At 32.3% G+C, this 13297-nt stretch overlaps 1 protein-coding gene across 1 annotated transcript; it reads right to left on the reverse strand.

Annotated features, from left to right (window-relative positions):
• Positions 1-277: 277 nt before the first annotated feature.
• On the reverse strand, positions 278-13234 carry LOC115877476 (sentrin-specific protease-like). Its single transcript, XM_030893629.1, has 6 exons — positions 12940-13234; positions 12721-12812; positions 12312-12668; positions 11812-12262; positions 3444-4010; positions 278-709 (listed from the first exon to the last, which is right to left on the reverse strand). The coding sequence occupies exons 1-6, from the start codon at positions 13017-13019 to the stop codon at positions 415-417; spliced, it is 1842 nt and encodes a 613-aa protein (XP_030749489.1). The 5' UTR covers positions 13020-13234; the 3' UTR covers positions 278-414.
• Positions 13235-13297: the final 63 nt, after the last annotated feature.

The following is a 13297-nucleotide window of genomic DNA, read 5'->3' on the forward strand; positions in this document are numbered from 1 at the left end:
GATTATATAGCAATTTGTTTAAAATGTACATTTTTGAAAAACACCCCGTAACTTCGAAACGGTAACAGATATAGATGTGCGGTTTTCACCATCATGTTTTTGATAAAAATTGAGCTCCAGACACCAATATGAGTTTTCGTCTATCTCCTATAGAAAAGGGTGTTTCCCTTTAAAAGCGTCCAATTTGACCCACACCGGGTACAGTCGCGTCATTGTTGACGCTCCTAGCTCCCTCTTTAGTTGCGACCACTCTACAAAATTACAAGAAAAACAAAACTCTAGGAAAATAAAATTTATATGGTGTAAACAAATCAGGACATCACTCTATAAATTATACTGTCTCTCATTTAATACGTCTGTGGATGTTACATAACCTAAAAAATATCAAATCGAACCAAGTTTGTTACGTAGACTTTATTTGATCAACAGCTCGCCGGATAAGATTTCGACCACCATTTTCTTCCTCAAATATGGCATGTCGTCCTGTTTAAACGTGGGTTTCGCGTTCCTCGTTATGAACTCGGCGAACGTGCAGGAGAACATGCCGCAGTCGCTGCCGTTCATCTGCTGCGGAATGTTGTCCATATTTTCCAAAATGAAGTCGCTCACGTCGTACTTCGATCCCTTTTTGTCGAGGTGTTCCGCTACCAGGTAATTGGCCAACGCGTTTAGGCATTTGTTGTTCGGGCCGCCCATACTGTCATAGTATCTAAAAAAAGAACAATGTGTAGTTATGCAGTGTCCCATTTTGGTTTCAATTGGTGTTTCAGCATATTTTTATTATTACGACGCTCTTTCTTTAGCGAAAATACAGTATTTTTTATTCCGATAAACATTTATCTATATAAAAACTGTAATAAAAAGTCGAATTTTGTCCCAAATGGGAAGATTTAATCAGGCAAAGATCTAATCGGCGGGTAAGATTGGTCAGTCCAAAATACTAGTTTTGGTACGTGACCGACCAAGTCCGCAGGTGTATGGAGGACTATAGGCTTGGTGCATTCTCCGCAACTCGTAAATAACGAACACATACAAATACACGGATTTAAAAGGCGAGTAAACGAAAAAGTTAGTGTATAATAATTCTAAAAGTGTTAGAAAGTGTAATTTGTGGAAATTCCAAACAAAAAAATAAAAATGTAAATATTTTGATATTTTCCGAAGGTCTAACTTGCATGATAATTTATTATTCCAGTTAAAATAAAATTTTGGAAGAGTTCAACTACGGTAGCGAGCATATCACCGGTTTTTGTTTATTTTGGCTATGACGAAATTTTTTAAAGGTACATAATTATAATTTTAGAAGATGTTTATAAAACATTTAATCACTAGTTGATTAAATAAGTATACCATTAATATTGTAAATTATATTTCATCCTATCATAGTATATTATGTCTATTTAACACAAGCACTTTGTTTACTGTTGCCGAATGTCGTATAGACACCCGTTATACTAACCTTTTAAAATATATATACGACCATGCAACACCATCTGTATCGCTACATGAAAACACAAATAAATTCCGTATTAAAAGAGTACGGAGAGAAGGCGATACCATTTCCCCCAAATTGTTCATAGCACTATTAGAATATATGTTCAAAAGACTAAACTGGGAGGAAATGGGCATTAATGTTAACGGGGAAATGCTCAATAACCTGCGTTTTGCTGATGACTTGGTGCTGATTACAGACAAAATACACGAAGCACAAAATATGCTAGAAACACTTAAACGGGCGTCAGATCAAATTGGACTACGCATAAATTATTCAAAAACCAAACTAATGTTATTAGTGGAAATGTCTCGGTAGACGGAGCAAATATAGAACAAGTATATTCATATAAATATCTGGGGCACGAAATAACAATTGGTCGCGATAACCAGACGAACGAGATATAAAGAAGAATAGGACTAACATGGGCAGCATTCGGCAAACTAAGATATGTGTTAAAATCGGTGTACTAATGTGCTTAAAGAGGAAGGTGTTCCATCAGTGCGTTATGCCAGTACTTACATATGGCGCAGAGACACTTACACTGACGAAAAAGTCCATAGAAAAAAACCGTGTAGCCCAACGAGCTATGGAAAGAGCAATGCTTGGTGTATCACTAAGAGACAAGATACCCAGTACAGTTATAAAACAGCGTACACGAATAACAGTTGCTATATATCTGCTTAAAAAACTCAAATGGAACTGGGCTGGGCATATTGCCAGAAGAACGGATGATAGATGGACCAAGCTAATACTAGAATGGCGGCCAAGACAGGATGCTCTCAGAAACAGAGGCAGACCTCGGACAAGATGGTCAGATGACTTAAAGAGATTTAGGGGAAACTGGATCCAAGTGGCACAGGACCGAGAAGAGTGGAAAGATTTGAGGGAGGCCTACGTCCAGCAGTGGACACTTCAGGCTGGTTGATGATGATGATGACTTTGTTTACTCACCTGTTTCGTCGAACTGCTTGAATCCATTTTTGCTATTGATCAAATTGGTGTAAGAAATTATGAAGCTATAAAATGTTGTTTCGGGAGAGTTGAATATCCGGGAAAGTGGAGTTATTGAATGTTATTGCACCCAGCAGCGCCCTAATTACGCCCTTCTTTACGCGTTAACATTTTTTTAGGCAATTTTATTAACATTTGAAATTGTCACAACACAACAAGACGCCTAGTTCGAATTCTTTTTCACTTATTTTTTACTACCCGAAACAGCGTTACATCACACAAATCTCGTATAGTAAACGCCACGAATGTTTGGGAGTGATTCATCGGTCGCTACCATGTGAACTAATCGGTTCAAGGTCACATAAAACTTAATTCCAGTGCCATGGTCTTTCAAATCATATAATAATCAATATTTAATCTGTTGTAATTTGTTGTTATTAACTGTCAAAGTCTTGTCAAAACATATATTTGGTTATAAATATAAAATGGAATGTCCCATTGGTCGCACTGCAAGCACACCAATGGACTGACGCACAAAAACGAATCAATCAAAGAAACGCGATATAGTATTGCCTTTCTCAATCACGCTAACATTTTAGAATAAGTAGGAGGAGCGCAAGCAGATGATTAGACCGGGCCTTTAAAAACCTATGTCTGCGGTAAAAATTTACGTTTTTAATGTAAAAATGATAACGCGCGTGTCGATTCTAACTTCATCAAGCGATGAATTACTCCCAAACATTCGAGGCGTTTACTCTACCTTAGTGTTTTATAGTCTCAATAACTGTACTAGCAAAAAAATAAAATTCTTAAAGATTATGACAAAACACCGATTTCAATATTATTTTAATGCGATCGACATGACGGCGCGGCGTCGTGAACTATATATTGATATTTTCTGATTTCTACCGTAGAGTGCGCTGGGATCGGAATTTGTTGAAATCAACTGAAATGCACCAAGCCTATACAATACAGTAACAAATTCAATAAAACTTACCTTATCGATTTTTCCCGAAAATCGATGATAGCCATACACCAGTGCATACCAAGATGAATCGGTATACACACAAGGTCATAAGAGAACAAATCCACCTTTTTCGTCCATCTTCTCAGAGACTGTGGACCGCTGCTAATGAGTTTCGGATAGAAAAACGTATTAAAAGCGTAACTCTTCGGCCATTTGGAATCCTTCGCCCTGTCGATGATGAGATTCATATAGAAATTGATGACTTCGTCGTTCAACCAATTTAGCCCGGCCAAAGTGAGCAGATCCCTCCTAGCTATGTTAAGGTTGAATTTCCTGGCCAAGACTTCGCTAGGATCGCCTCTAAACGCTCTTTCGACCATATATTGTTGTTTTTCAGTAAGCGGTGGTAGTTCGGTTTCTGGTTCCGACTCGATAACAGGAAGAATGACATCTTTAAGTTGTAAACAATCGTTTACTTTGCGCCTCAGAAGTTCTATGTTTATGTCCTTGTTGATTTCTTCTTGTTTCTTGGAACAAATTCTTAAGTCATCTATTTCCTTCTGGCGAATTTCCGCTTGTTGCTTGTGCTTTTCCAAACTGTAAATAGTTTCGTACTTTTAATGTCTATGATTATAAAATTAACACACAAAATAATTTTGAATTACATCAATTTTGTAGAGGACCATCAATATTTTCCACTTAAATGAAACAATTAAAACAACGATTCTGTTGGTAAAACAGAAAGTTCATTTTTCAACTTACTAACCCAAAAAAATGCAATAGAAAAAATAATGTGTTTCCCATTTTAAATTTTAACTATTGGAAATTCTAATATCTAATGTCAGTATATTTCAGCTGTTATCATGTTGTTGTCTCTTATTCTTCAGGTGTCTATTGTCAAAAAGATCTCATTAATACCTAACTATACAGGGTGTTTCCTATATAGTATAAACATTACAGGGAGTAATTTCTAGTGATGGGAAAAACCGATTAATTTCAATAATCGAGTACTCGAGTATCAAGCGATTGCAATAACCGAGTGATCATTCGAGCGATATATCGTTCGTATTTAAAAATACGGTTTTTTGTCCGTCGCATGTTGTAAGTACTCGTTAACGCCAAGCGCCTAGCAGTAAAGCGGCGTTTACACGATGCAAGTTTTGCTTGCGCAATTACTTGTTTGCAAGTACTTGCAACTGAACATTTTAAAATTGTATGTTTACACTAGTCAAGTTATTGTGCAAGAACTATGGATACCACAGAGATTGTTAAATGTGGTGTAAATATTTTATGTCATACGTTAAGTGATGAATTGCGTACTTTGTTAGAAAAAATCAAAAAACAAGAGTATGGGTAAAACCATGGATAAATCTGAGGAAAAACTATTTATTCCAAAACTCTTTCAGAGGCAGCATCTCATAATTTTATTTCTATAGTGTACACTAAGGTGTACTCTTCTAACGATCTATAAACATTCGTGCTTTTCGTAAATAGTTAAAACCCTCATAATTTGGTCGTGAGACAACCTGCTTGGGGCCATTTTTTCATGCAACTGCTACTGCAAGAACTTGACAACGTGTTTACATGTAAAATTTTCGCTCTGCAAGTACTAGCGTGCAAGAAAAGTAGACCGTCGATCAACTTTACTTGCAAAGTAATTTTTCTTGTACAATCAGTTGAGCAATTACTTGAAACACCGTTTACATTAAGCAAGTACTTGCAATCAAGTTCTTGCGCAAGCAAAACTTGCATCGCGTAAACGTAGCTTAAGCTGCATGCGCAGGGCACATATTCTTTTGGTAATGAACGGCAAGTAGTAAGTGGCGAGCGATTCGCTTGATCGCTTGGTTTTTGGTTTAGTTTATTTCGAAGCATTGTCGATGTAGGTCGTAAAAGTTTGTCCCTCAGATACGCAACGGATAAATATACCGGGTGAGTATCAAAAGTGGCTCACCCCTATAATTTTTTTATTTTTTCAGATAAAACAACGAGATTTGGTACGTTAGTATATGACATAAATTAGGATTGATTGACATATTCAATTGTTTTCGGTCACTTCCGGTTTCACCGGAAATGACTACAACTTTTGATTTTTAAATCGCACCCTCGGTATTTTTTTACTTTATTCGGTAGAAAATGACACTCTGAATAAAATGACATGTCACATGTCAACTTTTGACATATTCCCATATTATATATTTGAAATTGAATTTGAATTTGTAACATGCGGTTCATAACGACAATTTGACTCGAAGTACCAAGTGTGTGGTATCAAATTAACCCTCGTTCCATTTGAAAAAAATTGAAATATGATCAAAAATACGATTTGGGCATCTTTTAACTGGCCAGGGCAAGATATTAAAAACATCAAAAGACAATCAAATATATTTTTCCAAGGCTCCTTGATTAAAAATTAGTGTTTTTAACACAGCCATGGCATTCTAGATTGAAATTTAAAATACAATTTGTTTTTAAGCGAATATGTCAAAAGTTGACACATATGTCATTCTATTCAGAGTGTGATTTTCTATCGAATAAAGTAAAAAAGAGGGCGCCATTTAAAAATAAAAACTTGTAGTAAGTGACCGAAAACATTTGAGTACGTCAAACAATCCTAATTTATGTCATATACTAACATAGCAAATCTCGTTTTTTTATCTGAAAAAATAAAAAGTTATAGGGGTGAGCCACTTTTGAGACGCACCCGGTATAGCCGAAACGTCAAATTTATTGATTACCACAGCCACTGTGACATAGAGAGAAGATTATACATTATACAATGTCATAATATAATACTGGCCGCACCTGTCGGAAATTAAGCAATTAAAAAATCGATTCATAATCATTTTTTTTATTATTAATTTCAAAGTTAATTACACTGTATAAACCGGGTGCATCTCAAAAGTGACTCACCCCTATAACTTTTTCATTTTTTTAGATAAAAACGAGATTTGGTATGTTAGTATATGACATAAATTAGGACTGATTGACGTATTCAATTGTTTTAGGTCACTTCCTGTTTCACCGAAAATAACTACTACTTTTGATTTTTAAATGGCACCCTCGGTATTTTTTTACTTTATTCAATAGAAAATAACACTCTGAATAGAATGACATATCATATGTCAACTTTTGACATTTATTTGAAATTATAACTTGCGGTTCGTAAAGAAAATTTGACTTGCAATACCAAGTGTGTGGTATCAAATTATTTGTAAAAAATGCTTTTTCCAAATATGCTAATGAGTCATCCTCGTTCCATTTTGAAAAAAATTGAGATATGATTAAAAATACGATTTGAGCATTTTCTAACTGGCCAGGATAAGACACTAAAAACATTAGACAATCAAATCTATTTTTCCAAGGCTCCTTGATTAATCAATTCCAAATGTGTTGGGGGGTTACCTCGATCTGGTTCTCAGCAATGTTGAGACGGAGATAGTCTTAGCAGAGCAATCTCTACTTTCATTGGATAAGTATCATCCGGCTTTAACATTTGAATTTGGTATTTCACAGAAGCGTGGGGAGACCTTGAACTTTGATTATGAATATTATGATTTCAAGAATGGGGATTTTGGAGCTATTAATGATTTCTTAGGCCTGTATGACTGGGAGAATTTGTTGAATTCTAATATTCTTGGGGAAAATATCTATTCATTTTACGGCATAGTTTATATGGCTTTTGATTTATATATCCCCATAAAAAAATCAAAAAAACCCAAATTCTCATCACCATGGTATGATAATGAACTTAAAAAATTAATCTTCAATAAAAAGATTGCACATAAAAAGTTCAAGGAATCCAAATCGTTGAATAATTATGGAGTTTTCTCTCATTTTCGACGGGAGTGTAAGGCCTTGGCTAGGGCATGCTACAAGAGATATATTGAAGACATACAAATTTCGATAAATAGTGACTCTAAGCAGTTTTGGAATTATGTTAATTCAAAAAGTAAGAACTCTGAATTGCCACATCTAATGTCTTACAATTCTGAAACCTCCGATGATGGTACTGTAATATCAGATTATTTTTCTGATCATTTTTCTTCGGTCTATAATAGTAATGTAACATGCCACACTTGATTTTAATGTAACCAACAGTGTAGTGATTGAGAGATGTGATGTTGAGGAAACTGATATATATATAATGCTATTTTTAGATTAAATAATCATTTATCTGCAGGGCCCGACAGGATTCCTGTGATGTTTTTAAAAAAATGTTGTTTCATACTGTCTCACATTTTATGTATTCTTTTTAAGCTATCTGTTGCCAAAGGGGAATATCCGGACCAATGGAAGGTGTCATATGTAACACCAGTTTTCAAAAGTGGTAACCGATCTGAGATTACTAATTACAGAGCGATTTCTAAGAATTCCATACTTGCCAAGATCTTCGAATCAATTATTGATAGCAAAATCAAACTGGAATTTCAAAATATATTAACTGATTATCAGCATGGCTTTAGAAAAGGAAAATCTACAATTACAAATTTATTAGTCTATGAAAATGAATTAAAAACATCTCTAGAGAAGAAACAACAAATCGATGCTATTTACACAGATTTTTCTAAAGCATTCGATAAAATCAATCATAATCTGCTGGTGGAGAAATTGGAGAGGTGTGGAATTTGTGGAAATCTTCTGTCATGGTTTAAAAGTTATTTAATGGAACGAAGACAAATTGTTAAAATTAAAGGGTTCACTTCTAGGGAGGTTTTAGTCGAGTCCGGAGTTCCACAGGGGTCTCATTTATCTCCGCTGCTTTTCAATATATTTATTAATGATGTAACCGACTTTATTACACACTCTAAATTTTTGTTATACGCGGATGATCTCAAAATTTACAAGGTAATTCAGTCACTGGATGACTGCTTTAGTTGCAACAGGATTTGAATGGATTGAGTGAATGGTGTAGGTTGAATGGGATGTCATTAAATATATCAAAGTGTAAAGTAATGCAGTTCTACAGAAAGAAAAAATGTTTTATTTTATGATTATAAGATTCAAGATGATATTTTAGATAAAACTGATGTGATGAAAGATCTAGGTGTATACTTTGTTAAGGATCTGAATTTTAATTATCATATTAACTTCATGACAAACAAAGCGTTAAAGATGTTGGGTTTTATTAAAAGAACGTTAACTGATTTTAATGACATAAACTGTATCAAAACTTTATATATTGCCTATGTGAGATCGATACTAGAATATGCTTGCCCAGTCTGGGGTCCATATTATAAAATCTATGTGGAGCAGATCGAACGTATACAGAGAAAATTGTTGAGGTTTGTGGGCTTTAAGATGGGTATCCCCGTGGAAGATATTGCAATTGAGGAAATAATGTATTCATTGAATTTGCCAAGTTTGGGAGATCGGAGAAAATTTATAGATATTTGCACACTTTTCAAGATTCTCAACTCTCAGATTGACTGTCCCAGCTTACTAAGCGAACTACCTTTTCACAGAACTAATTATGGAATGTCATTTGCGCTTACAAGATTTTGTGTAGAGGCTAATCAGATTATTGATAAAGACTGTGATATCGACTTCTTCTGTGATAATATAAATAGTTTCAAGAATAAAGTAAAGGCGGTGGTTTTGTAGTAATTTATTGTAAAGTTTCTGTTGTGATGGATTTTATTCTAGTTGTAATTATAATTATTGTTGTATGTACAGGGTGAGTCAACGATAGAGTAAAGTCCATTATCTCGTTTGTTTCGAGGTTTACAAAAAAATGTTAAATATAAAAGTTATAGGGAAGGTTAAGATACACATTTTAAAATTATTATAGAATATACAAGGTGCTTCAAAAAAGCGTGGCGAATATAACATATGTTTTTTTAAATGCAACAACCTATTTTTTATCCTATTTTTAGATTCTGCGTAAAATTCTATAACTTTTTTATATATAATTTTATATACTTAAAATTAATAGTTTTTGAAATATTTCGATTTGTTTTAACAAATGTTAGATTTCAGTGTGGTAAAAAATTGTCAGTAATGTCATTGTTTCTGAAGTTGGACAACTAAAATTTGGTAGGGAAAATTTATAAAGATGAAGAAAAAGATATTTGTAAAGATATTTTAGTTAGATGCTACAGGGTGTTCAAAATATATTTATGAATTTCAACTACTTAAAATTAAAAAATTTCAAATTTTTTAAATGGCACACCCTATATATTATCATTTTTTCTGATATATTCTACAAAACTCTTGAATTTTTATTAAGTATGTCATATACCTATTTTTACTAGTTTGCGATTTATTCCAATTTTTTCTATTTTTATTCATATTTTTAATACAATTACGCTATAACATCATAGTTACCATGAAAAAAAGTAATAATTTTCAAAATTTGATATGTCTGTTAAGCAAGTTATGAACAAAACTTGAATTTTAGTTTAATTTGTTACAATAAGTATAGATGGACGAAGTAATAGTAACATATTTTGCTGAAAATTGAATTAGTCAATTTGACTGATATACACAAAAAAGAAAAAATTATGTTTTGTTTCAGGATTATATATTATTGCTAAGTACTATAAGAATAGATGTAGATTAACTAGAAAATATTTTCAGTGTGTAATGGGACGGTTTCGCGGCAATAGTAATATTAGCTTTACGAAATTAATTATAAACCAGAATTGCAATTGCAATTTGCTACAAGAAAAAAACATAATTTATATCGAAGAAAACTCCTATATCAGTAGTCTCTAACTAGGTAATCTGGTATTATCCTAATCTATAGCATTCGCCCCAAGGGAAAATCCAAGTGTCATCTTTCATAATATAGAAATACACGAATAAATTCAGTGATTTTTTATTACTTGAGTAAAGTAAATTAACATAAACTGATAATAACAATTGTGTGTAACTAGTTACTAAACTACTTGTTAATGATTAATAATATATATTTTTGTTTTGTCATGGCAACCATGATGTTTTAGCCATAAATGAATTAAAAAAAAAACAGAGTAAAAATTGAATAATTCAGAATAAGTCGCAAACTATTAAAAATTGGTATATTAGTTTACCTTATAAAAGTTGTAGAATTTTGCAAAATCTATCAGAAAAAATGATAATATATAAGGTGTACCATTTAAAAAATTTGAATTGTTTTAATTTTAAATAGTTGAAATTTATAAATATATTTTGAACACCCTGTAGCATCTAACATATATCTTTTTCTTCCTCTTTATAAATTTTTCCTACCAAATTTTAGTTGTCCAACTTCAGAAACAACGGCGTCACTGACAATTTTTTATCACACTGAAATCTAACATTTGTTTAAACAAATTTAAATATTACGAAAACTATTAATTTTAGGTATATAACATTATATATAACAAAGTTATGGAATTTTACGCAGAATCTAAAAATTATATAAAAAATAGGGTGTTGCATTTAAAAAAACATATGTTATATTCGCCACACTTTTTTGAAGCACCCTGTATACTCTATAATAATTTTAAAATGTGTATCTTAAACTTCTCTATAACTTTTATATTTAACATTTTTTTGTAAACCTTGAAACAAATGAAATAATGGACTTTACTCTATCGTTGACTCACCCTGTACATTTAAATGGCTGGTCCGTAAATATATTATTTTATTTTATTTTATTAAGAATTAGTGTTTTTAACATAGCCATGGCACTCTAGATTGAATTTTAAAATACAATTTTTTATTACGCGAGAATGTGATAAGTTGACATAATATGATGTCATTCTATTCAGAATGTAATTTTCTATCAAATAAAGTAAAAAATACCAAGGGTGCCTTTTAAAAATCAAAAGTTGTAGAAATGATTACAGTTGAGGGTTGGAACCTTTGGTGTTACACAACAAAATAAAAACACTAAATCACCACAATACACCAAAACACTTTTACTTTTACACTGGAAGCGCGTTTCGTTAACCATGTTAGCATCATCAGCAGATGATTATAAACTAACAGTTCACTTATATTACAATAAACTAACACATGTATTGTGGTGATTTAGTGTTTTTATTTTGTTGTAGAAATGACTAAAAAGACTATGGTGAAAAGACTAAATGAAAAGAAAGAAATGACTAAATGACTACGGTGAAACACTAAGTGACCAAAAACAATTGAATATTATGACAATCAATCATATTTCATACACTAACACACCAAATCGCGTTTTTTTTATCTGAAAAAATAAAAAAGTTATAGGGGTGAACCACTTTTGAGACGCACACGGTATATCTGTTAAAAATTGTCATCTATTCAATTCTCATCAGACAAACAAACAAAAAATAATTTATCAATGAAAAAATTCTGACAAAAAATATCAAATATTTTGGAAAATAAAGTAACATACAATATTTATTTAAGATCATATTGTGAATTAGACATAACAAATGTCAGTACTTACATATCATCCAGCCAGTCTTTCTTTGCAAACTTAGAGGTATCAACGATTTTCTTAAAACTATTTACAGGGTCAACTTTAATGTCTGGTTTTGGAGATGGCGGATTCACTAGAATCACACTTTCCTCAGAATCGGAATCTTTAACAACCACAGCATCATTTTCCAAACTATCCAATACTTTCAAAACTCTCTCTTTCGTAGTTTCCTTGGGTTTATCAATCGATCTGTCCCCTATATTTTTCTTGTCATAAGAATCAAACAATTTTCCTTGTGGTGTGTGATAGACCGAAGAATTAAAAGAAGAACCACTCACTTGCTCTAAGAGTTTCTTGTATTTTAATTTATCATCTAATCTGTAGGAGTAGTTTAGGAACGAATTATCTTGTGAGGATCTTGAAAAATTTAATTTGCTGCGATCCTTTGGTCTTGTTCCGTTTTGTACACTTCCCGATCCTACCAAAAAATATAATCATTATAGCATATTAAATTATTATTATATTACCAATATGAAACAGTGGTTTATCCTCTTTGAAGTTGGGTTTAATATAGGTAAAACCTGCCAATCTAGCCTCATCTCGCTTTTGTTCAGGCGAGGTAACAAAAATTACGTCATCTTCATCATCATTTCTTGTAGAATTTCCATTCATATATAAACTCTTTCTGGTTTCTAATGGCGTGGAAGAAGTTATTTTGCTTCTACATTCAGGCCTAAAGTTAGGCTTCCTAATATCCAATGTATCATTATCATCTAAATTCACTGTATCGATGACTTTAAATGGTTTCATGGGAGACTTATAAGGTTTTTGAAACCGGGGAGATTTCTTTATGGACGTCTTTGTAGACGAAAACCATTTATCTTCTAAATATAAAAATTGAAAATATTAAGAGTCATTCTATAAATAATTTCTTACCTCTCTCAATAGGAATAATTCTTTCTTTGGTATAGTATGGAGAGTATCTGCCGATTTTTGGGCTTAATGCAATATTTAGATCTGGTACAGCTCTGAAATAAATAAAACGAGCATTTATCATACAATAAACAAGTTAAAATAATACAATATGTATTGCAATTGACACGATGATTTAAATATAAGTAATGTCATAACTTATACAAACGAAAATTAACTTACCTTCTTTTTCTATTTCTTTCATTATCAGTTGTAAAGAAATTTTTAATATAATCTAAAACACCTCTGAAATGCAGATCCATTGCAAAAGATAAACATAGGTTATGTTTCCTTTAAAAAGTTCTTGCTAAAGTATAATTATTCTACATTATATTTAAAACTTATTATATTCAACAATATTGTACATTAAAAAGGTAATATTTAATGGCTAATTAGTACGTAATAAATATTAAAGAAATATCTAAAGACGCTTCGACACCGCTTTAAAAAACTTTCACAAATAGAAATATAAAGACTAGAACAGACGTACGTTACAGAAAGGAGATGGAGCATATACAATTTAAGTAAGATTTAAGTCGTG

This window comes from Sitophilus oryzae, unplaced genomic scaffold (genome assembly GCF_002938485.1).
Source record: "Sitophilus oryzae breed Bouriz unplaced genomic scaffold, Soryzae_2.0 scaffold_1494_pilon_pilon, whole genome shotgun sequence".
NCBI lineage: Eukaryota > Metazoa > Arthropoda > Insecta > Coleoptera > Curculionidae > Sitophilus > Sitophilus oryzae.